Raw genomic sequence first — 25,248 nt, forward strand, 5'->3', positions numbered from 1 at the left:
CCTGCACCCACCAATGTAAAAGAAACATGTATCTCCATTTTACCTTTTATCCAGTCCCATAAATTTTCCCGCTTTACTTTCTCCCATCTCCTTAATCTGCCACCAATGGATTTCACGTAGTAACCTTTCTTAGGTTTTCTCCTTTGAGTCTAACGTACAAAATAAACTGCAAAACTGCTATTCCTCAGAGCATTATCTCAACCCTTTGCGAGTTTGCTTCAGGGACTAGCTCCAAAACTTTGCCTCTAATAAACTCTTTAAACCTTTCTTTAGGTTTGGAATTTCTTTTGTGGACACCCAATAACTCCCAGAAACACCACAGATTTCCCACAGTTTTGCCAACACAGGCATTACCAGTCATTTAATCTGTAGCCAGTCCGATGGTTAAGGAAATGACGAGAAGCCAGTATGGCTGGAACAGAAAGGGCAGGTGGAGCCCTGCAGGAGATGAACCTGAAGAGGTGGTGACATTGGGCAAGAAAGGCGCGTAGCCCAGAGGCGTCCTCAGAAACATCCGCTCTTATCATTGCCAACATTCGGATGCACCCCGACGTAACTCGCAGACTTCGGCCTCTGGAGAGGAGCCACGTGCCCGCTGCAGAGGCGTGTCCTCCGCAGGCCCCGCCTCCGCTGCGTGGGCACGTCGGACCGCCCTCGCGCCCTCCTGCTCGCCTAGCTGCAGCGGTGGCGCCTGAGAGTCACAGCTTGACGGGCGGACGCAGTACGGACGGCCGGCCGAACTGACCCGCGGCTGGTGAGTGGCCCCCGCCATCCCGGGGCTTCCCTCAGGCTCCTCGGCGGGCCTTGAGCGGCCTGGGCCTTCCGGAGCTAGCTTTCGCCGGCCGCAGCCCGCTGCGCCCCCGGCGCCGGCCTCTGGGAGACCCGGCGGGCCCGGGCGGGGGGCGGCGGAAGTGGGGTGAGCGGGGAGGGGGTTGGGCGTGGGGGAACCCCGCTTCGTAGACGAAATTTTCCAGGGCGGGGGAGACCCTTCAGGCCCATTGGCGTTGGGCCCCGTTGGGTACCCCCCTCCCGGCGTCGTGACTGCGCTGGGTGAGGTGACCCCGAGGTCGCAGCCGGTGACCTGGCGTTCTCGGCGGACGTTGTAGCTTCTGACGGCTCAGCTGACACGTCTGTCCATCTTGGGCCTGCGAGAACTCGGGCTGCCCAGCGCCGGAGATGGGTACCCGGCGTGGCGGCTTGTGCTGGGCCGTGGCTCTGCCTTTCCTCCTCCTGACTCACCTTAGTCAGAGGGGCCCTTTTAGTCACTCTGATGACTTCATGAGTGACCCGCGGCCACCATGGTGCAGGTCGGATTGGGAGGGATCAACGCCAGGGGCAGCCGGTCAGTCTGGGCGGGGAGTTTACCTGTCACCTCATCAGCACAGTGGTCTGGGTCTGTTAATGTCCCGGTAGGAGCTGCCATGACCGCCTTGCACAGTCTTTGCACGAGGCTTGTCTGCCATGCCATTTAAATTGGTTCTGATGAACGTGTTGTGGCCTGTGGCCGTCATCGTTATTGTGTTGTTTACGGCTCTATGAACCAGACGAGGGGAGCATGATTTAAAAAAAAAAAATCGTATAGTCCTCTACCGTTCAGGAAGCCCTCTCGCTCTCAGCCCCTTTCAAAACCCTGTGATAGTTTTCCCGTTTGTCAGTGGGGTTAGTGATGAGACGGGGGTTAAGTGAAATGATCTGCACCCCACAACCAGGAAGGTGGCACAGTTGGTCTTGAACTTGGTCGTCTCTGACCAGATGGGATGCTCTTTCCTAAACAGAGTTGTAGAATTTGGAGATGGATTATGTGATTTAAACTGTCTTTCCCACCCCTCTAAACTGTAGAAAGAAACAAGAGCTTACTGATTTTGTGTACGTATATGAGATTCTGGTATGGCTTTTACCAGTGTGTTTTGATTAAAATTTTAACTCCCATATTTTAGTTTTTCTTCTGGGAGGAGGGGGATTACACATTAGTAAATCTGTGCTTTATTCATTAGTTTTTTTTTCAAGAAACATCGCAAGACAAAACGTCACAAGCTTACCAGGAGCTCACAGCTTAATTGGGCATTTACAAGCTTACTTGGTGAAATTGGAAAAAGTTTTCAAACACAGTGCCTAAGCCAGAACACTGGTGAGAAGTGGGAATTTGAGGGGCCTTGGAAACACACACTGTTTAAGTGACCTCATCGAACTGGGGATGTGAAGAAGAAAACCTGTGATTCCCTCATTGTCTGACTTGATTTGATTGTTCCCTTATTCTCACTGTTCAATGACGTGATGTTAAGGAGAGTTCTTTTTTTCAAATTGTATGCTTGAGTATCTCACCCTGTGTAAAGCCTACAGATACACTGACTTTTTGTGCTTCAAAATGGTTGAATTGCTAAGTACAAAATTAAGCTAATCGATCAATTTGTAACCATTTTTTCACTCACAAACGGTTATTCCACACTAGACAATTTTGTTTCACATGTATGTGTATGTATCCAAATACATATATATTCATTTACATTAGAGTGAAAAACAAATAGTTTGCTTCTTCCAAAAAAGGAAGTTGTGGTGGTATATTTTTGACCATAGGAAAAACATTGAAACCCTTTGAGTTGTAGTTTCTGCATCTGAAAAATTAGGTTAGCACTAGATGAGACTTAAAGTCTTTGGTGCCTTGAGTGCTGCTTATTGATATGAGACAGGTTCCCAAACATTTCTGTTTCGCTAAGTTTGGGATTGGGCCTAGAAATCTGTGTTTTTACAGTTTCCCATGTGATTCTTGTTTGGAGCACTGTTGTCTAATGTACAGGCTGTACAGGGAGAGAATGGACTGGCAAGAGGGTAGAGGAGTATGATACATGAGGAAAGGGAGAGCAGAAGGGAAAGAAAGGGGTGATTGTTACATGGCAATAACTGCTGTCAGCTTAAACGCCAGAGGCCAACAAAGAAGATACTCTCTTCTCTCTGTTTAGGGGAAAAAATTAATTTTTTCACACGAATAGATTTGTTTCCTTCCCAGGAGTATCAGAGGCCTAATTATTGTTATAGTTCTCAGTAACTTTATCAGGGCTTTGGAGAAGAATGGAGTAACAGAGACAGGTGTCTTGCACTCCACCTGCCTATTTCTAAATACTCCCAGCTTCCTGCCTTTCTCCTGATGAGTTATCTCAGTCTCAGAAAACTCAAGTTTCACTGTGTTGTATTCAATCTCAAAATCGCTTGAAGGCTGTGGAAGGCACTAACATGAGTAAACAATCTGCCATCATGCTTTTTTCTAAGCCAGTTGGCTGGCCTGCCTCATCAGTCACTGTGATGATAATATTTTTTATGCCAAGCACTCGTACCCATAGTTTGAGCAGACAGGTAACACTGAAGGACTTGATTGCTGGGACAGGATATTTGAATCAGAACTGTCCTGGAAAATCTGGAACACAAGGCTGTATCTTCAGCACTGTTGTCTATGTTGCACAAAATTATATTTCTACTGTGGTACATACACCTATTGTGTTGTTTCTCTCTCTCTCTCTCTCTCTCTCTCTCTCTCTCGATTGAAAGCTACTTGAAGCTACATGGTCTTATGCCTTACTGTAGTCACAGAGCCCATAAACAATATAAATATTTGTTGATGAGAATATGGCATGTCACATGCCTAAACGTAGCCATCCCCTTCGTTAGACATGGACCTGCTGTTCTCTTGGCAAAACCACTACAGGCTGCTGCAGAGGAACTGTTATCACCTGGAACGATTTCCAGGGCAGTCTGGAGGAGGGCAGGCAGGCAAAGAGAAAGAATTAGTAAGCAAAATTGAGTGTGGGTTGGGAGAGGGATGTAGGTAGTATTTGAAGGCAAATGAGAAAAGCAGACGTACTGAAGTGGCCTTACACTTTCCCTCCTCGGGTTTTTTTCTGCAGGAAGGCAAGGGGATAGTTGGGCCTTCTTTTTGCTTAGTGATAGCAGGTATCCCACTAATTAGAAGATAACTTTTGAAACACTCCATTCCTCTACCACTCTCTTGGGTTTCTGTCAACCTCCAGGAAAATTTCCAAGTGTTTGTGCTCAATGTGATGTTTGTCCTGTTGGCAAGCCTTTTTGTGTTTGCAAAGTCAAAAGCTGCTGTATCTTATGTTTTTTTGCCTTTAAATTTGGCTTTTCCAGGGCATAAGCCCAGATTTTAAAGAAGGTAATTTTCAAGTGCAAATGCCTAAAAGTGGAAGGCTAAAGAAGCACTGCTATCTGCCCATTTGGCAAGCATGTATTGCCTCTATGGTGTACAGAGTATTGGCAGTGAGGGGGTGTGCAAAAACAGCAACAAACCCATTGTAGTCCATGCTCACTAGGAGTTGGCAGTCACCTTGGGGATGGGAATCAGTAAAATTACTTCGTAAGGTTTATGATTACCATTCTGACACTCAGTCTTCTTGGAGATCAGGAAAGTGAGTAGCTGAGAAATGGAAAAGACAAGCGATCTTGAACCCCCTGGGGTTAGGTTAAAGAGTTGGAAGAGAAAAGAAGGAAGGAGGCCAAAGAAAGGGGATTCCTCTCTTTAATAAACACTCAGGGAAGGGTCTGACCTATAAGATGGTACCCACAGAGACTGTGTCTCATAAAGAGACACTTCTAGAATAGGGATTCTTAACCTGAATTCGGAGCCCGCAGGTGAACTGTAGGGGCCTGGTTGCTCTGGAATGGCATAGGCAACACTTTTTTGTGTGCGTGATTGTCCTGGGGAGAGAGTCCGAAGCCTTCAAAGGGATTTGCAACCAAAAAAAAAGCTAATGATTATTCTATTCTAACAAATACTCTTCCTACTCATCTTCTGATGTACACTTCCCTGCATTTGTATCTTTAGATGAGGAGGTATTTGGGTGGAAGATGAGAGACAGAAACCCTAGGATTCCTTTGTAAACAGTCTTTCACTGAGCACCAACTGTCATGAGACTTGCTTGAGTGCTTGTGTAAAGGACAGTGTGTTCCCACATACACACGGTGTTCTAATCTGGTTCCCAGAAACGGGGCAACTAAACACCCTCCCTGAGTAGTGGGGGTGAGGCTCCAGGTCTGTCCTCAGGGACCTTACAGTCCATTGTGGCTGATACAGAGTTTGGGCTAAGGAAGAGTATTGGGAATGGGGCGAGTTGAAGACACAGAAACCACGGGCTTTTTGGACGGTCAGGACATTTTCAAGAAGCTGCTGGACTATTGGAAACAAGGTGTGAAAGAGTACATGGAGCCCTGGCCCAGTAGCTAGAAAACCCTGAGCAGGTTTGGGAACCATGGCAAATCCAGGACCAGCTTCGCTCTGCTGCTTTGGACATACCAGGCCTAAGAGACTGTCCTAGAGCTGTCGTCACTGAGCACGTGCCATGGGAAATGGAAGCTGTCTGTTTCAAAGCAAGTGTCCTAGCTCCCCTGGGCCACAGCCATCAAACTAGGCCGAGCTCAGAGTTCCCGAGGCTGCTGGGCGAGCTGAGCTCCTGAGTCCCTAGCCCTCCCCCACCACTTTAACTGTGGACGCTCCATGCACTGTACTTGGCTTTTGCGTTGGCCTTCTGTGGAGGGTTTGGTTGAGCATACCCCTAAGAGCCCTGGAGCATAGGATTCTCTGCCTTTCTGGGCCTGTCACCTAGCTGTTCCACAGTTGCCCTCCCTGTCTTGTCTACCTTCTTTTTTCCTACGTTTTTCATTCATTATTGCCTAATTATGTCCTTAGACGACAGTAGGTGTTCTGGGCTATTTGAATTTCTTCTTGATAATGATTATTGATTGTTTCTATTGTCACTTAATAGAGATAATGATGTTTAACCAGTTCTGGGGACCTCTTGGGAATTAGAAGCACCCATTTCATGTATCTTTAATTCATGTAGTTTGTGGGGGCTGCCCCCTGACATAGGAAGTTATTCATTTTTACAGCGGCAAACTGCTGTTTCGTTTTTTCTTTGTTTTTAATAAATTATCACTGTAGCATTTTGCTTTTTCCCCTTGAGATAATGACAACCTAATGTATTGATGTATTTCCTCCAAAATGTGCTTTAGAGACAGGATGTGGGCTTGTTACGAGATTGTACAGCTATTGCCTGACCCCTCCCCTAGAGTAACAAACAAGAAGAAAATGCTGCGAATCTCTTCTTTAAAGCCAACTGGGGATAAAGGTTTTTCATAGAGGTGAAGGAAGTAACAGATGGCTTGTGCCTGGGTAGGGTGGAGGAGTGCTGGCAAGCGTTTGTTACTTTGACTATTAAACTTTTGCCTATCCATTTCTTTAAAAAGGGGTGGGGGTGGGGGAAGCAGTTCTGCTCCTATACAGGCTTTCAAAATCCTTAAAATTAAATCTAAAAGGTGTGTTCTTGGTAGCTGTATCTGTGGAATGTAAGGAAGCCAGTTTAAAATCAATGTGATGCAACATTTCTTCTTCAAATATGAAACAGTGAGTTGTTTGAGCACAAAGCATCACATGCTTGGCCCCCCTACAAGGCCAGTCTCTCGCCCCAACCCCCATCAGCAGCAATTTTTGCAATAACAATGGTGCTCAAAAATGCTTACTCACCTGCCAGCCATTTTTCTTATTTCTAGGATTCACTTTTAACTTGTCATCTGCTCTTTGAGAATACCTTGATTTTGAGAATACCTTGCGTTCTGAAAATCATTCAGTCACTCAGCAAACCCTGATTAAGTGGGTGCCCTGTGTTGGGCAGTAGGTGACAAAGATAAATGAGTTGTTATCTGGAAAACGGATATGTAAACATATAAATATTATACTATGACAGGACACACGTGCTATAATAGATCATAAAAGGCTTCCTTAGGTAGCTCTTGATGTAATAACCAGGCTTCCAACATCATCAATCTCATTGTTTTCTAGGCCTTATTTTTAGAAGCAGCATAACCTCATTTTCAGAGGAAGTATAGCATGGAATAGGACAGCGGCTCTGGCTGAAATGGGTGGGGGAAGCCTGTAGCTTTTCCTGTTCTGCTTTTTGTCAAATGCCATCCTGCCTGCAGCTCACTGAGAAATGCCTCTCGTTTTATAAATGAGAACCGTGGAGTTTCAGGGAAGTCATAGCTAGCTAGAGCAGACCTGGTAGTAGAACTTAGTTCTCCTGATACTTAGCCTACTTATCAGTTAGATACCAGACTAATAAATGATAATGAGATTTCTCCCAGTTTTTTATTTCATTCCACAAAGAAGTTAGTAAATACATAAAGTCAGAGGATTCATTACGGACCTTGCTTTAAAGGTTTTGCCTCTGAAGGACCCAAATACAAATCAGTCCTGTTCCTAGGAAGGTACTTTGACCCTTTTCATTGTCATCTGTGGACAGTGCCAAGTAGCCCCACCTACTAACAGCTGCTTCTGTTTTCTGGTGGAAATTCAGTTTCCCCCGAAATCTCTGTAAAGTATGTTTGCAAAAGGTGTGACAGGCAGTGTGAAGCATCCTGCCCAAACAAATCTCACCTTTTCTCTCTGTAAGCTAATAAAGGGATGAGAAGAGTATTAGACTCATGTCCTTTTCTGAACTACCTTAGCACTGCTTCTGACCTGCGAGCAGGGTTTCTCAACCTCAGTGCTATTGATATTTTGGGCTGGATAGTTGTTTGTGGTGGTGGTGGGAATATGTGCACTTGTGCTTTCTGTGCATTGGGAGATGTTGGGCAGTATCTCTGGCCTCAACCCACACTAGATGCCACTAGCACGCCCCACTCCCTCACTGTAACAACCAAATATATCTCTAGACATTCCCAAATGTCCCCTGGGGTGCAAAATGTCCTGCAGCTGAGAACCACTGGGTTGGGGGTTATTGTCAAGAGATACCAATGCAAATCAGGTGTATCACAGTATCAAGTAAAAATTTCAGTTACCTAAACGTTTATTTATAGTGATGAGCTGCTCTACAGAAAAACAGTAATGTGCTGTCCCCCATCCTGACCTCTGTAGCATAAAGGAACCTTCACCTAACTCGTGTTCAGAGATTCCTTGAAAGAGCTTGAACTATGGTGATCATCTTTTAGGTCTTTTGCAAAATTTATTTTGCTAAAAATTCCAAGGTTTTCCTGTTCCTTTCTTGTTTTAATAAAGAAAACAGAGGTTCTTCATAGTGAGGCTTCAGCTCAAAGTCTGTGCCCCAGCACAGATTTGATTGCCTATAAATGGCTTTTCTTTTTTTAAATTTATTTTTATTTTTTTTATTGGGGAACAGTGTGCTTCCCCCCGGCCCAGCAGCTTCAAGTCATTGTCCTTCAATCTCGTTGAAGAGGGAGCAGCTCAGCTCCAAGTCCAGGCGCTGTTTTCAATCTTAGTTGCCCGGGGCACAGCCCACCATCCCGCAGGAATTGAACTGGCAACCTTGTTGACAGCTCGCGCTTTAACCAACTGAGCCATCCGGCTGCCCCTGTAAATGGCTTTTCATAGAGATAAGGGTATTTCCATTTCTTGTCTAAAAGTATGTGGGGACATTTGTTAACTTTAAACTTTAAGTGACATTTTCTTTAGTGTATTAATTAGCATCATATGATGTCAGTTTTATTAGTAATTTATCTCATTTAATTCTCATACCTAACCTTGCACAATTATTACTATCCTTACAGATGAAGAAACAGACTCTGAGAGCTTAGGCAGCTGGTCCAAGGCCACCCAACTGGGGTGTGGAAGAACCAGAGTTGTGCCTGACAAAAGCCTGTGCCTTAACCACATCTCCGTGCTGCCTCACAGCCTGTGTGTGGCCAGTGGGTTTTCTTTTGGCTGGGCTCAGTTCAGGTGATACCGTGTTTCCCCGAAAATAAGACCTAACTGGAAAATAAGCCCTAGCATGATTTTTCAGGAGGACATCCCCTGAACATAAGCCCTAATGCATCGTTTGGAGCAAACATTAATATAAAACCCGGTCTTATTTTGGGAGAAACACGGTGTTTGTTGGCTGCCTACTACAGGTTGGCTCTAGAGAGCATCACGCAATTCCGTCATTGTCTTAACTCCTTTCGTGTCACATCAGCACTTTGGCGTTGTGCTGTGCAGAAAGGACGTCTGCACGTGCCTGCTGTTAGACTCATTGGAACCCACCGTATTGAACCCATCTTCTAGAAACTTTCAGATAGAGGGGTTCAGTCTCCATGTCATAGGATATATACTGAAATACAAAGACTTTCATTTGTATCTAAATTAATAGTCACATATGGCACTTAGACAGACACTGCGTTACTGCCAGCAGCTGTTGCATGGGGAGGCTGTCTCCTGGGAATTTCATACTGATCAAGAAAGTAAAGCACGTAGGTGGCTGTGGAAACTTCCCAGATAGGCCAGGCAGAGTAACACTTGATCTGCTATGTCTTCCCTTCCATCTTAGAAGGCTTGGTGGAAGAGCTTGAGTATCTGGAGAGAGAGTTTAAGGGCGTTTTTTGCTAAGTAATCACTGTGCCACTTTGATTTTTCTGCCTTTTAAGTGTGGTTTTGAGGAGTGTTGCAAGTATGTAATTTGTAAAAAAAAAAAAAAAAAGCTGAGCTTCTTGCTCTGAGAAAGTCCAGTAGCTGCTGCTGCCATAGACGTAAGACTGTGCAGGATGGGGCCAGCCTCTTGGAGTTACTGGTTCTTGGTTCTTGGTCTGGGCTTGTTTCCTTGCCCCCACTCCACCCCTCTACCCACCCACCCCTCCCCCCATTGCCAGAATCTAGGCAGTCATTGTGAGAAAGCCTGGGAATAATAACCTCACTTTGTAGGCCAGTGGAAACACATTAAGAGCCCTGGCTGGTCCAAAGTGAGATATACTGTTTCCCCGAAAATAAGACCTAGCCGGACAATCATCTCTCATGTGTCTTTTGGAGCAAACATTAATATAAGATCCACTCTTATTATATTATATTGTATCATTATATCTGGTATTATACCCCGTATTATATTAAGTTATATCCAGTCTTATATTATAGTAAAATAAGACCGGGTCTTATGTTAATTTTTGCTCCAAAAGACGCATTAGAGCTGATGGTCCGGCCAGGTCCTATTTTCTGGGAAACACGGGTAGGAGCCACCTCCTTAAATTGATCAGTGCCTTGGCCTGTGGAGTTGCTAATCTTATAAAACGTTTGTGTTGACAAACTTCCTATCCATCACACTACTGTTTCCAAGACAATACATTTTCAGTAGACAGACAGGACTGAAGAGATTTTAAACACTCAATACATGGAGGACACGCTTTCAAATTCTTGAAACCAGATCTTTAGTTTTCCTGTAGTTACTATGGCAATGGGTGCTATAGAGATGTGCAGACCCAATTGTGACCTCCCCTGATGTAGGGATGCCCGCGAGCCTCTGGCTTTATTGTCTACCAAAGTCCACCAGGTCCGGCCGCTTCCCTTCAGATGCTGAGTGGTGTGTGTGGGGGTGCCACCCCCCACTTTGAGACCAGCCGTCTCCAGCCTTGGCCTGCCCTGCTGGTTAACAAAAACAGGGCTCGCCAGGAAACAGCCTTCTCCAGTTGCTGTGTAATCTGAGCGAGCAAGGTGAGTGTTGCAGGGATGGGCAGCAGCAGCTTGTGGATCTTCAAACGGGAGGCTGAGCATGTACATCTTAGAATCATAGGATTAAGGCCACTTTTCATAAAAAAACACACAATGACGCTCGGCTTTAGAAAAGCCCTCCACTGCATGTGGAAATGCCTTGCTTTCCATGTTGCTAGTAGTCGGTGGTGACATCATGCTCATCTCACATGCATGTTAGCTGGGGACATGAGAAGCGGCACCTTGCATTCAGAAGGACTCAGGCTTGGTCCCTACTTAACAGTTAACTCTCAGTGACCTTGGCCATATTACTTAGTTCTCTTTATCTTGGTTTCTTCATAGTCAGTAGGTCGCTGCTTGAAAGTGACTTGGCTTGGCGTGCCCAGGTCTGTTAGACCTGTCTGTGCCCTTCCTGGGCACTGCCCGCTCCTGGGTGAACTTGACGGCCTTCCGTCCGTGTGGGGTCGCTGCTAAGGCTCCACTGGGCTCCATCGAGCTTTGCAAGGCTGTAGAGAGGAAAGCTCCTGGGAGCTCATAGCACTTCTAGGTTTTCCAAGATGGAAATTTAGCAGCAGCATCTTCATCACCCTCTCTCTCCTTCTACCCTCAAATGCTGTTCCTAGGTGTCGTTTGTGAGAGAAGCTGACAATTGTTGCACTTTGAATGAAAGGAAATGAGACTGACTCTAGTTTGTCCACAGGACACATTCTTCTAAGGTTGTTCCAAAGTTGGAATAATTTTTGCTGGTGGTACTTCGGGATGACCCGCGGTCTCCCCTTTGTTAACAACCAGCCTTGTGAGATGTCTGGTGCCCAGGCTTTGTTCTTATAAAATCCCAGCCTGACCACTTTAGAATTCAGTCAGGGCTTCAGCCTCCACGGCCCCGGTGGTTTTCATGGGACTACAGAGTCTTCCTCTTGTCAGCTGTGAGACCCGGCCCTCTCATATAAGGTGGGGTGGCACTTGGGGAACAGGGCAGGTCTTGTATCTATTTCATTCGAAGTAGGAAGTGCTCTTTACCAGGACGCCTCGTCAGCACCAGCACCGGCAGACTCTAGCCCCTTCTCTGAGCCCTTTTGTTGTTCAGGTTTTGTCCTGGTGTCTGCTTTGAGCGTGTTTGAGCCAGGGATGAGCATGTCCCCTCCCCAGGAAGAAAAGCCTGCCGGAGAAGTCTTAGATTTCCTGGGCAATGCCAGTTTTTGAGGGTACTAAGAGGGTAGTGCCCTTAGACTTGTTACCAGCAGTTTTGCTTTCTGGTCACATGTTGCCCACATGTGCAAGTTTGTTTTTAGTAAAATCCGATGAAGAGCTTTGTGTCTCTCAAGTCCCCACTTTTCCAGGATTCCTCGTCTGTACTGCTCTTTATCTTATCAAAAGGCCAGTAGTCATCCATTCAATGAACTGTGGGACTGAATTCAGCCAGTGATTAAAAGGAAGGGGTGAAGCTTGTGTATAAGATTTCCTGAGGAGGGCGGCCCAGACTTCAGAGGAGACCGCAGGCGGTTTATTCTGTCAAGTCAGAAGCTGTTGACCTAGATGCTATGGGTTTGGGAGGCCCCTCCTACCAAGTGCCTTGTTAAGTTAGAGCTGATTCACTCTATTTGCTGCTCCCAGCATCAAGCAGCATTTGTAATGTGGATTTTCTAGCCGCAGTGGTCACGTGTCTGACCTTGGAAAGAACAGGTGTTCCCATTTCCTGATGCTGCCAGAGGATGAGCGCTGAGTCAGAAGTCCTCAGGTGTGACCTGCTCAGAATTATCTATGGAGTCACTGGATGTCACATTCTTCCCCAGTCTTATAATCACCCAGCTGCTCATTTTTGCCAACAACTTACTCAATAAGAGGTCATAGCATTTGAGGAAGCATTACATTTTATGAGACACTACTACACACATTAGCTCAGTCTACACAGCACACTGGAGAATGTGGAGCAGAGAGAATTTTGTTACTGTTTTATAGATGAGGAAACATAGCCTTTCCAGAAGTTATGACTTCCCCACAACTGTGGACCTACTACACATTGGGACTAGAGATCTCAAACCCATGTAGTTCTAGTTCTAAAGACCATGACCTTTGTGCAGGGCCCAGCTGCCTTTCCCTTCCCAAAGGAGAGCTGGGTCTATAGCAATAATCAACAGTAAGTTGGAGCCCAGAAGTGACCTCAGGTCGGGGAGCAGGCCAGGGCCAGTCAAGTGGCTGTTTACCTAAAGCAGAAAACAGGTTGCACCTCCTGTCATGCAGGGTGTCATGCGGGGTCTCAGCTCCCGCTCCCCACATAGGAACGCAGGACATGGTGAGGCCAAAAAGGAACACCCACAGAGCCACAGATAGGGGAGTCATATCTCTATACTCCGCGCCTCTCTGCGATCCACTCTTGCTAGCTCAGCCACCATCTCCTTGCTAGCCCCCATTTACTGCTAGCGTAGCCACAGCAGTTATATTAGTGGCCAGTGGCTCACTGGTTACAGCTGACGGCCAACTAGCTACAGCTGATGGTCATCCAATCCCAGCTGATGGCCACTTACTACCCGAGTGAGCACCTTTCCACGTGAGGGCGAGAGCCTGGAAACTGCACTCCTGGCTTTGTCCCCAGACCTCCTCAGCACATCCGTTTGCTGGAAGGATGTAAAACTGGCCCTTGGTATGGATTATACCCTTCAAAGTGCTGGATTTTAAACAGTGCTAAAGGAGAAGTTCATCTTCATGCTGCATCTCAGAACAGGGTTTCTTCCCCCGTTGCCAGGATCTGTTGCAAGGTCTGCAGAGCTCACCAGGAGTGTCTCCTAGGATAAGACCAGCAAGTAAACAGCTCTGGATTTATTCTCATTTCCTTTTGTAATGTTTGTATAGCTTGACATTTGTTATAAAGTGGTTTCACGGTTATTCTTATTTGATCCTCCCAGTATTCTTGTAGAATCAGCATCAGAGCACAGGGCAGGTATTCGTTCCATTTTACAGGTGAAAAATGGAGAGAGCCAGAGAGATTTGGAGGCTCTGAAGAGATGCACCTTCCTGCCCCTGGCTTCCTTCCTCCCCAGTAGCCCCAGCATTCTTTGTTCCCTAGATCCTGTAGGGTCATAAGTAGGATGTTAGAATTTACTCTTTCTGTAGACAGATATTCAGAACAGAACTTCAGTGATGGGTAAACAACGCACCTGCTGTTTGTATCTGCTGAGGCCTGATGGGAGTATGTGGCACCATTAAGAATTGACTTGGCCTGGTTATGATCTTGTTAAACAGAAACGTATTCTCACTTAGAGGTGAAAAGCCTTCAGGGAATATAAAGAGAGAAGGAACAGAGCCTATAATCCAGGAAAGAGGGAGTCTGGGATTCTTGTATTCTTGTTTTACCACTAAAAACATTTATGGGGCACATTACAGATGGTTTCTGTGAGAAGTAATACATCACTTTTGAACTGTGACCATCCTGAATATTACAATATAAGTGGGTGGGGTGAGATCATAAACAAACACATACAATTGAAAGGTATTTGTTAAGCCTAAAGAGTGGAGAAAACACACATGTACACACACACACACACACACACACGCATGCACGTGCAGGCATGCACGTTGTGGGAAGGAAGCTGCACCAATGACCAGAGGCCTGCCTTCAGACAGAGAAACCAGAGGTCTCATTACCTCCCACAGCGGCTAATAAAAGGAGCCCCAGCCTGCCCTCACAGGCATGATGAGAAGCAGCCTGCTGGGCCAGGCGGAGCTCTTGTGGAACTGGGCCTGTTTGGAGGGCTCAGAAAGGTGCTGGGGCACACAGCTCTGATGCTGAGAGAGCAGCCAGGCCAGAGACCTCAGGAGAGACCCTGGGCCTTCTGGAGCCCAGAGAGGGGAGTGGTAGTCTCCAGGGAGTAACAGAAAACACAGCATAGGTGATAAATGCGGGGCTAGCCCAGCTGGGCCCTGAGGGGTGAGAATAGCCTGAGCAGCTCAAAGTCCTGAGAAATATAAACAAGTCATTAGTTAGAGAGTCCAGACCATAAGAAAGAGTGAGGGGGTGGAGAGGGAGGAGAAAGAAGGGGAGGGAGGGAAGGAGAGAGGAAGGAAAGAAGGGAGTCAGGTTTGAAGAAAGATAAAACCGGCTTTCATACCAGTTAATTTAGAGAAAGTACCCAATTAAAATTTTAATTATTTTACTTGGTATTTTAGAATTCAACCAATATTTTCTTATCCACACACTCCTCCCTTCATTTAGCGAGTTCTCAATAAGCATTCCATTTGTGCATCTGTAACAATTATAACTCAGGTTGGTGACTCCCCAGGGTGCTGAGCTATGATTTGGAACATGGTATTGGACTCTGAGAAACAATCTGAGATCCTTCCCATAGGAAGCTTCTGTTTTAACTGGGGAAACAGGACAAGGGCACTTGTGGAAGCCAAAGAATAATTGCCTTTTATTAATGTGATGCCAGTTCTATACAGGAATGAACTCTGAGCAGCTAACAGTCTTCTAGGAAGCAGGCTGGGACTCCTGAGATCAAACCGCAGCGATTTGGAGGGGAGCTGCGGGGACCCAGTGCAGGAGTCGAAGCAGCCACTTATTTTCCCTCTGGCTATTTCCTCCTCTGCGCATGTGGGATAACAACACTGGCCCATGTTGTGGGCGTCTGGTGAGGGCGGAGGCACAGTAGCTGGTCACTGAAGCGTCTGGATAATTGTTCTAACTCCAGGGAGCTGGGCGCCCTGCCTTTCCTTCCGCTTCTTCTTTAGTGCTGCCCGAGCTCAGCAATCTGCTCCCTTCCTTCAGTTTTCCAGGGCAAAGAAAAAGAATACGAATTTTAAAAAAGAATTATTATAGGTGAAGTCTTTTTGCACCTTTTTGGATCACCAGATGAGTGATAATGTCGTCCTTACAGATTGTTTCCATCTGGCAACAGTGCACTAAGTTGACTGACTTTCTGGGATTTGCTGGACGTGCAATTTACCAGAGGCAAAGGCTTTCAAATGAGTGTTCTGGATCTGCTGGAAGGAACATTGGTGATTAGGGAGGTTGTTGCCACTTCTGGCAGATCAGGTGTGGGAGTGAAACCAGTAGTGGTCAGGCGAATAGCTAGGAGCACAGGAATAGCTAGGAGCACAGGAATTACGGACTTGTGGAGGTAGGTTTTATAAAGAGGCTCACCGTTTTCGGGAAGAGAGGGAGAGACTGTGCAGATCAAATTTTCTGGAACTTGTAAGAGCAGGAGCAAGGTAAAGGGCCCAGGGGACTTCCTGTTGACTAGTGAGTGCAGTGAAGGGGCTTAGTTGGTTTGCTTGGTCCAGTTTCTCTTAATAAGGAGGGGAAGTGGGGGAGGGGAGACAGATCTGCCTTGCTTCCCCTCCTTATCAAGATAATTGAGCCACTTGATGTAAAAGAAGGAGCCAATTGGCTAAAAAGTCCAACAAATAACATTTATAGCTTTTCAAATTCCCTTTCTGTCATCAGTGTACTTACATACTTTTGCACATGGTTGTCGTCAGCATTTTGGGTCCTTTTTTAAACCAAGTAAGTTTTTGTAGGCTTTTTTTTTGTGTGGATGCAGCCTGTCATCAACTTTTCACAGCTGTGCCAGGATTCCATTGTTTATTGTCATTTGAGCAGTCCTGCCCTGTGTTGTTTTCTAACTTATGCATGGCTACTTATCCTTTTGGTGCAGATTACTATTAATACTTCTGTCAGTGTATCTCCCAGAGTGAAATCTTTTGTGTTGTTTTTGGTGGGGGAGCATTCGGGGGGTAGGGGAGCTTCTTGTTGATAACGAGAGGTTGAAGTCTAGAAAGTTTCTACCTTTATGATTTAGCCTTCGATTTTCAAGAGGTTCCAGTGGTTCCTGCAAAGAGAAAAAAAGATTCAAGTGTAGATGTCAGCTAGACTAAGTGTAGACATGTAGCTTTTCAGAGAATGAAGTGAATTGTTTCTGACGTTGCAAGGTGGCTTCTGAATGCCACACTACGTGGCCACCCCTTGAGAAACAGTAACCAGGCCACAGGGATGGACAGAGGGCGCCTTCCCTGGCACCAGCCTGTGTGGGCTGAGTGTGTTGAGCCTTCTCAAGAATGTTCTTCACCCTCTGCGCAGGTGGTGCTTTTAGCCCATGTTAAGGACTCAGTATTCTTGCTGCTGGGGTGGGATAAGCTGGTATCTTGCTTTCAAAGCAAAACTGTTACCTCATGTTTTGAGTTGAGAAAACTGTTGAAGTGTAGTGGACAGCAGACTGCTTTTCAGTGTGGTTTTTAAAAAGTGCATATTGCTGCTCTTCCTCGGTGCTGCCTACAGAGGTGGCAGCCATCTCCTGCTCGGTATCATGGCCGCCCTCAGACCCCTCGTGAAGCCCAAGATCACCAGAAAGAGGACCAAGAAGTTCATCCGGCACAGTCAGACCCACATGTCAAAATTAAGCGTCGCTGGCGGAAGCCCAGAGGCACTGACAGTGGGGTGCGCGGAAGACACAGGGGCCGGACCTCTGCCCAGCACTGGTGATGGGAGCAGCCGGAAAGCAGCACGTGCTGCCAGTGGTTTTCGGAAGGTCCTGGTCCACAGCAACAGGAGCTAGACTGCTGCTGATGAGCAAAAACTCTTACTGTGCTGAGATCGTCAGACGTCTCCTTAAAGAACCATAAAGCCATTGTGCAATGAGCAGCCCAGCTGGCCATCAGAGTTACCAATCCCAGTGCCAGGCTGCGCAGCAAAGAAAATGAATATAGACAGCTGTGTGCACATTGCATTTGTGTTAATAAAACCATGCAATTCTGCAGAAAACTCCACAGGAATAAAACTACATATTGTTGTCAGTATGCATGAGACCATTGCCTGCCTGCCTGCCTTCTTTCCTTTGGATTTTTTTAACCAACAGGTGTTTGTTGAGAACCGATTGTTTTCTGGGCCGTGGAGCTACAGCAGTGAAACAGCTGTGGCCCTGCCCCTGGGGCCAGAGTTGGGCCCCCTCTGAGCTGGAAGGATGGAATTAAGGGCTCTCAGGCAGGACTGAAGTTGAAGGGGGTGGGCAGAGGCTGTGCCTGAGGTGTCTCTGGCACAAAGTGCTGCTGAGAAAAAGCAAGTGCCAAAGTGGCACACATGGAAGCTGCTTTCCCTTCCCCTTTTTGTATTTTTAAGAGAAGTAAAAGGCTTGTTGCTTGAGCAAGACTACGTGCAGTTGCCATCACATAAAACTAATGATCAGATTGAATCACATACACAGTTACTATTGTGCAGCCTGATAATTAGATGTAGGAAGTTCACTTAAGTTACAGTTGATAATCTAGGCAACCAGAGTGCACTTGTTCTTGTCTTTGCCTGTTTTCAGTTTCACCTGTAAGCACTCCTTGGGTGCCTGGGGTGTGTCCTCAGCATGGCCAAGTGTATCTGCCACTTGTTTAGAGGCTCTGGGACCTTTTACTGCATGCTCTCCTCCTCTGGGTAGCCCAGAGCTCCTGTCCCAGTACACGCTCCTCTCTGCAGCCTGAGTGCTGAACAGCTGGGGACAGATCTTGGCTCTCGGAGTCCCCAAGGATGTGGAGCTCAGATGTTCTTTCTTAAAAGAGTGTCAAACAAGGTTCAGAGTGGACAAGCTGGTGTGGGCTTATTCTGCAGCTGGCAAAGTCTAGCTTGCTCTCTCGATGAAAGAATGCATAGGTGGGCAGCCTTACGCCATCTCTGGTCTGTCCCATTTCAATTTTGTTCACATTGTTCCTTGATCTGGAGGCCTTCCTCTCTCTCACCCCAAATCCTGTCTGTCGTTGAGGGTCCTCGGTAAGCTCTCTCTTCTCTAGGAAGGAAGCCTCTCTAAATGCTTTCCTCTCCACGTGATGACTGCCTGCCTTTGCATTCTGGACTTCGTGCTCCATCCAGTTCAGCAGCATTATGGGAGAGGGGAGTATATCTGACTTGGAGTCAAGAGAAGGTCCCATTTTCTATATATTCTTTTTTTTTTTAACTTTATTGGGGTGACAATTGTTAGGAAAGTTACATAGATTTCAGGTGTACAATTATATGTTACATCATCTATAAATCCCATTGTGTGTTCATCACCCAGAATCAGTTCTCTTTCCATCATCATATATTTGATCCCCTTTACCCTCATCTACCACCCCCTTCCTTCCCGCCTTACCCTCTGGTAACCAACTATTTTCTGTGTCTATGAGTTTTTGTTTCTCATTTGTCTGTCTTGTTTTTTTGTTGTTTTTGGTTTATATACCACATATCAGTGAAATCATACAGTTCTCTGCTTTTTCTGTCTGACTTATTTTGCTTAGCATTATATTCTCAAGATCCATCCATGTTGTCACAAATGGTCCTATTTCATCTTTTCTTATCGCCAAATAGTATTCCATTGTGTATATATACCACAACTTCTTTATCCATTCATCTATTGAAAGACATTTTGGTTGTTTCCATGTCTTGGCCACCGTAAATAAAGCTGCAATGAACATTGGAGAACACATGTCTTTATGGATAAATGTTTTCAGATTTTTTGGGTAGATACCCAGCAGAGGGATTGCTGGGTCATACGGTCTATATATTCTATTTCTTTCCTATTTTTCAGCTTTATTGAGGTATCATTGACAAATAAAAATATATTTAAAGTATACAATGTAATAATTTTGTTTTGTTTTTTGTTTCTTGTTTGTTTTTTTATTATTTTTTATTTTCTTTGTTGTATTTTTTGTTGTTTTTTTGTTTATTTTTACAATGTGATAATTTGCTATACACATGTTTTGAAAGGATTCCCACAATCAGGTTAATTAACACATCTGTCACCTCACGTTTACTTTTTTTTTTGGTGAGAATATTTAAGATCTGTTCTCTCAGCAAATTTCAATTATGCAATACAGTATTATCAGCTATTAGTCACCGTGCTAGTCATTAGATCCTCAGACCTTATTCATCTTATAACTGAAAATTTGTACTCTTTTATCAACCTCTTCTCATTGCCCCCTCCTTTGCCCCTGGCAACCACTGTTGTATTTACTCTGTTTTTGTGACTTCAACCTTTTTTTTGTTCCACATATAAGTGATACTTTCTCTGTGGCTTATTTTGCTTTTTGCTATTCATTTTGTAAGAGTTCTTGGAGAACGTCAGTAAGCCTCAATCAAAATACAAGTACGAACAATCCTATCTAATATTTACTGAGTGCTTATCATGTGGCAGGCACTGTGCTAAAAGCCTTACCTTCTGTGTTCTCACTTAATCCTTTCTATCATTAATCCCATTGTATAAATGCAAAATCTAAAGGCAAGAAGAGAAGGTTCTGAAAGATCATGCTGAGCAAATCATTGTAGCATCCAAAAGATAATAAAGATTTAACTATATGCCTAGAGAAAACTCAGAAAGGATGTGTATCAACGCGTTAACAGTGGTTATGTCTGTGGGGTGAGACAGAGGTTGGTTTTTATTTTCTTCTTTATATACCTTTGAAGCAACATTTCTTACACTTCTTTGTCCCCACTGATACCTGTTTCTGGGTGGAGCACATAGAAAATGCTCAGTAAATGGCTATTGGTGGAGGTACTTGACTTGATTTGGTCCCAGTGTTGGGAGCTCTGATTTTGGAGCTGCTTTACTAGTTGTTGGTGCAACTGTGCTGCTGTTCATTTGGCAGGTCGCCAGAAGGCCTGCCCCTCTATGCTGCCAGAGCGGAGGCCTCCAGGGGTAGAGGATGAGCTTATCGTGTTGTGGGACCCTAGCTCCCTGGCTGACGGAGGCTTAGCCCTGGCAGCAGGCGGCGGGAACTGATTGGCCAACTCCTGTTATTTCCTTCAGCCCAGCAGAGTCTGGAGTCGGCTTGCTAGGTGACTCAGTGTAGCTGATGCAGGTTGTCGGGCGCCTTTTGAGCTGCCCTGCTTTAAAGTGGAGCTAATCCCAACGGCCTGGCTTAATGGTCCAGTTAGTGCCCTGCTCTGCTGCCCTCTGCACGGGCCACCCCGCCTTTCATCAGGACGACAGGCCGGCCACAGATGCGCTTGCTGCCAAAGCAGAGCTGCTGCACTATTGTTTTTAGTTTGTTTGTTTTTAAGCTTTATGATGTTTTCTTTGTTATTTTATGTTTTCGGTAACTTTTAATTTTGATATGATTTTGAACGTACAGAAAAATTGTAAGAATAGTACAGCTTTGTGTACCTTTTATCCAGATTCGCCACCAGCATTTTGCCTCATTTGCTTTACTTGCGCATGTCCTCCCGCCCCCCGTGAATATTCACACGCACACACACACACTTTCTGAACTATTTGAGAATAAATTACAGATGGTGTGCCCCTTTACTTTTGAATTCCTCGGTATGAACTTGTTGAAACAAGGACATTCTCTTAAATAATCACAGTACAATTATAAAAAACAGCAAGTTCAACATCGATACAGTGCTGTTACCTAATCCACAAATTCTGTCCATATTCAGATACAGTCCTAGTAACGGCAGAGCTTGATTTCTAAAGAAAACACACCAGAGGCATGTGGGTGACTCCTCAGTTACATGACTCAGAGGAGGGCAGAGCCGGCAGGTGTTTGGGGAAGTGAGTGCTGTGGGCGCCACGTCACTGGCTCCTTGTGTCTGTACAGGACCAGAGGAATAAGGGCAGCAAGAACCACACGGCAACCATGTCAGTGGAACTGGAGACCTCAGAGGGGGTGGACGAGTCCGAGAAAAAGAGCTCCGGGGCCCCAGAAAGAGAAAACCACACCAGGTGAGTGATGGGGTCTGGCCGTGTTGAGTCAGGTGGGCCCAGGGCCCGCCGTGCCCAGCACACTTGGCTGTATGTGCTTGAGGCACTGGGGTGCAGGCAGGAGCTGTGCTGCTGGGGCCCCCGGAACGCCTGGCTGGCACAGCAGGGGCATCAGACGCACTGTGGACTCAGCACTCTCCCTGCGTCCACCACGGAGGCAGGACAATTGGATGGTGTTCCTGGTCCTTTCTTCTGAAAACCGTAAGCGTTTCATCATCTGGGGTGAGAAAGGGTAATCAGAGGCAGAGCTGGCACCTTTTCCAGTGCCTTCCAGCCCTTAGAATGTGGGAGCAACTACAGCTCCAGGGGTTTTTCTTACTGGGTGGGGCCAGTTCATTCTAAGCCTCAAGTTACTGGGGCCTGTTCGTTATTATCCACTCGTTACAGCCTTGACATTGGCCAAGTTCTTTTCTATACCTTGAAATAGTCGCTAGTGTTAGTGACTCCTGCGCCCATTGGTGATAAGAGCTAATGTAAAGAGGCTGGGCTGTGAGGGGCCAAGTTCTCCCACCGCGGTGGGTGAGCTGTGTGGGCACATGTGAGCCCATGCACAGTGCCACCCTCTTCAGCGCCAGGCATTCTTTGCCTTGTCTGGTATTGGCATCTTTTAGCATAAGACCATCCTGTGTAATTTTGTTAGCAGCACACGTGGCTCCAGCCTCTTCGGCCTTTGTCTCATTTCCATCCTACGTGTGGGCTCAGCCACATGTAGTCCTGAAGAGGCTGTGGATCCACGGTCGGAGGGAGGAAGGTAGGCAGGCCACCCTTGGAGATCCACAGCCAGTCCTTCCCAACGGCGTGGATTCTGGGAGACACGTTCCCAGCGCTGGCTCTTCCCTGGAGACGTCAGCAGATACTGTGCTGGCATTAAAGCTGTGTCTCTGCAGGCACTAGGTGGCCACAGAAGCGAAGCCTCATTCACTCGGGTGGTTCAGAGCGACCGTGCTATTGAGGAGTAGACCACAGCCATCCGTGTGTCTGTCGCCGAAGGCCTTGAGGGCAGACTTGTACCTGCCTGCTCTGTGTGCCCTAGCAAGACCCTGCGTCTGTGCTGGCGTTGCGTGTCTGAGCAGCCCCTGCCTCCAGCTCAGCAGGCAGACACACACACACACGCCCCGTCTCTCCGCAGAATGGCCGACCTCTCGGAGCTCCTGAAGGAAGGGACCAAGGAAGCACATGACCGGGCAGAAAACACCCAGTTTGTCAAGGATTTCTTGAAAGGCAACATCAGGAAGGAGCTGTTTAAGGTTTGTGCCTTGGTCACGGACGGGGTTGGGTTGGCGGCCTCAGTCCCGGGAGCTGCTCCGAGGGGGACGGTAGGCCTTCCGTATGCTCCACTCTTTCTTGACATCAGGCTGTGGTATTCATGGCTGAAATGGAGTAACACAGTGATGTCAAGGAAGCAAAGTATCCACATTCCAAAGAATTCACCTTGTCATTCTTTTAAGAAACGTAAGAGTTCCCTGGGTGTGTGAAATAATTGGTGGAAATGGGTCTTTGGGAACTGGAAGGGGGTGCTGCTCGAGTCTGTGACTCCAGCTGCTCGGAGTGGTGGGCAGTGGGCTCGGGAGCTGCCAGCCAGGCCCACAGCCCTTTCCCATGGGCTCCTCCGTCGCCCTCAACAGCTGGCCACGACTGCACTTTACTTCACGTACTCCGCCCTCGAGGAGGAGATGGAGCGCAACAGGGAGCACCCAGCCTTTGCCGCCCTGTACTTCCCCGTGGAGCTGCACCGGAAGGAAGCGCTGGCCAAGGACATGCTGTACTTCTTCGGTGAGGACTGGAAGGCGCAGGTGCAGTGCTCGGAGGCCACCCGCAAGTACGTGGAGCGGATCCACTACGTGGGCCAGAAAGAGCCGGAGCTGCTGGTGGCCCACGCCTACACCCGCTACATGGGGGACCTGTCCGGGGGCCAGGTACTGAAGAAGGTGGCCCAGCGGGCCCTGAAACTCCCCAGCACGGGGGAGGGGACCCACTTCTACCTGTTTGAGAATGTGGACAACGCGCAGCAGTTCAAGCAGCTCTACCGGGCCAGGATGAACGCCCTGGACCTGAACCTGAAGACCAAAGAGAAGATCGTGGAGGAGGCTAACAAAGCCTTCGAGTACAACATGCAGGTACTGCTGGGGGCTGCGCGGGAAGGGGCCTGACAGCGCGAGCCGTGCGCGGCTGCCAACGGGCATTGCTCATGGGGACACAGGAGCTGCCACCTGCCTGAGTCACGGGGCCACGTAGGCCTGCGGTCGGCTCCACCTTGTTTGATAGACAGCCTGTGTGGGGTTTTTTGGGAAGGGAAAGGCCCCAGCAGGAAGTGGGCTAGAGGAGACCGGCGCTGGCTCCCTCCCTCATCCCAGAGTTCTGGTCTTGAGGAATGGAGCCCTTCCTTTTCAGCAAGGGTTGCGATGAAAAGTCCTGATGGAAAGTTCAGGAGAGAATTAAGGAGAGCAAGGAGCAGAACTCAGTTTACACGTGCCCTTTAGATGGGGGCCCAGGCTATGGAGGCGGGTTCTGTCCCAAGCCCAGGCCAGCCCTCAGCGCCAGGACAGCAGCCACGAGGGGAGTGAAGCACCAGCCTGACCCCAGGCCCATCAGCCCTCTTGTCTGATGTCTGGGCCTCCAGGGGCCACTCTGGATGGGGGAGCCCTGCTGGGGCTCGTTCTCCCACATTCTTCTATTGTTTTTGCTAAAAATACCCAGTGGCTGGAAGTAACTACCAGTGCTCAGAGTGGTTTTGGACAGCGCTCTGGCGCTCATGTGTGCGCCCTGATAGTTTCAGTCGTGGGCTGTGTGGTCAGTGCCCAAGGAAGACCCACTACAGTCAGCAGCCAGCACCTCCCAGAGCTCGTGCTAGGGAGAGTGCCAGGCCAGCACGGCCAGCCCTGACTGGACCTGCTTTGTACTCTTAAGCCGCACCTGCGCCAGCTGCCCTGCACAGGCTCTGCTCGGAAAGCAGGCTGTACGCAGTCGTGATGGTGTTGGTCTTCTGCTCCTGCAGCTATTCAATGAACTGGACCAGGCTGGCTCTTTGCTGGCCAAAGAGACCCTGGAGGACGGGCTGCCCGTGCACAATGGGAAAGGAGATATGCGTAAATGCCCCTACTACGCGGCTGGACAAGAGAAAGGTAGGTCTTGTCTGCCCCGAGCTCCCCTCCCAGGGCAGGCGTGTTGGTGCCCCCGCTGATGCTGTGTCCTGTCGTTGCTGCCATGCAGGTGCCCTGGATGGCAGTGGCTGCCCCTTCCGAACAGCGCTGTCTGTGCTGAGCAAGCCCGGCCTCCAGTTCATTCTGGCCATCACTGTGGCCCTGGCTGCCAGCCTCCTGGCCTGGTACTATGTGTGAAGGACCCATCACACCACATTGGCGTCCTCCTCCCCAGTGACTGCTGGCCTGTCCCCAACTCCACCTGTGAGGAAACTACCACCTCAGGTGACTTTTTTTTAAAATGCTGGGTTTGAGAAAACCAACCAACCAACCAATAAAAACCAGATGCTAAAGCCTCTACCCGTTGGCCTCCTCTGCGGGCCAGATGCCGATCTGGGTGCAGGCCCCCCCACTCCCTGCAGCCCCCAGGCTGTGGCACTGGGAGCAGCCAGTATTGTTCAGGCTACTGGCCTGGGCTTGTGGAAGCACCTCCGCTCCGGGGCGCCCACACCTCACCCCGAGGCTCACTGTCTTCGTTTAGGTGGGTATCTTTTCCCCACTGCAAGTGGAGCGGCCCCCAAGGCCAGGCTGCTGTAGCTCTGTGGGAGGGAGGGGGCCTCCCCAAATGCTCCTGCTCTACTTTGGGGCATCTCATGGGGGTGGGGGAACAGAAGCCAGGCTGGCCCCCTGCCTCTGAGGCCCCGCGAGCTCTGTCCTGGAAAGCCAGTGCTTATCCCTGTTCAGCAGAAATCCCCGCGACGGCTGTGTCCAGCCGTGGCCTGGCTCTTCCTCTGACTTGTGTTGATGCTGCGGCACTTAATAAAGTAGACTCTGACAGCTACCTCCCTCCTTCCTGGCACAGATGTCCTCTTTCTCACTGGTCCCTGACAGCCCCCTCCTGCTGTTCCTGAGCTCCCAACACTGT

At 47.8% G+C, this 25,248-nt stretch overlaps 1 protein-coding gene across 1 annotated transcript; it reads left to right on the forward strand.

The window, feature by feature from the left end:
- Nucleotides 1-613: 613 nt before the first annotated feature.
- HMOX2 (heme oxygenase 2) lies at nucleotides 614-25,172 on the forward strand. Its single transcript, XM_033101045.1, has 6 exons — nucleotides 614-754; nucleotides 21,020-21,144; nucleotides 22,313-22,430; nucleotides 22,809-23,300; nucleotides 24,179-24,305; nucleotides 24,394-25,172. Exons 2-6 carry the CDS (start codon nucleotides 21,059-21,061, stop codon nucleotides 24,519-24,521), a joined length of 951 nt encoding a protein of 316 aa, XP_032956936.1. The 5' UTR covers nucleotides 614-754; nucleotides 21,020-21,058; the 3' UTR covers nucleotides 24,522-25,172.
- Nucleotides 25,173-25,248: the final 76 nt, after the last annotated feature.

This window comes from Rhinolophus ferrumequinum (assembly GCF_004115265.2).
Source record: "Rhinolophus ferrumequinum isolate MPI-CBG mRhiFer1 chromosome 15 unlocalized genomic scaffold, mRhiFer1_v1.p scaffold_54_arrow_ctg1_1, whole genome shotgun sequence".
NCBI classification, from domain to species: Eukaryota; Metazoa; Chordata; class Mammalia; order Chiroptera; family Rhinolophidae; genus Rhinolophus; species Rhinolophus ferrumequinum.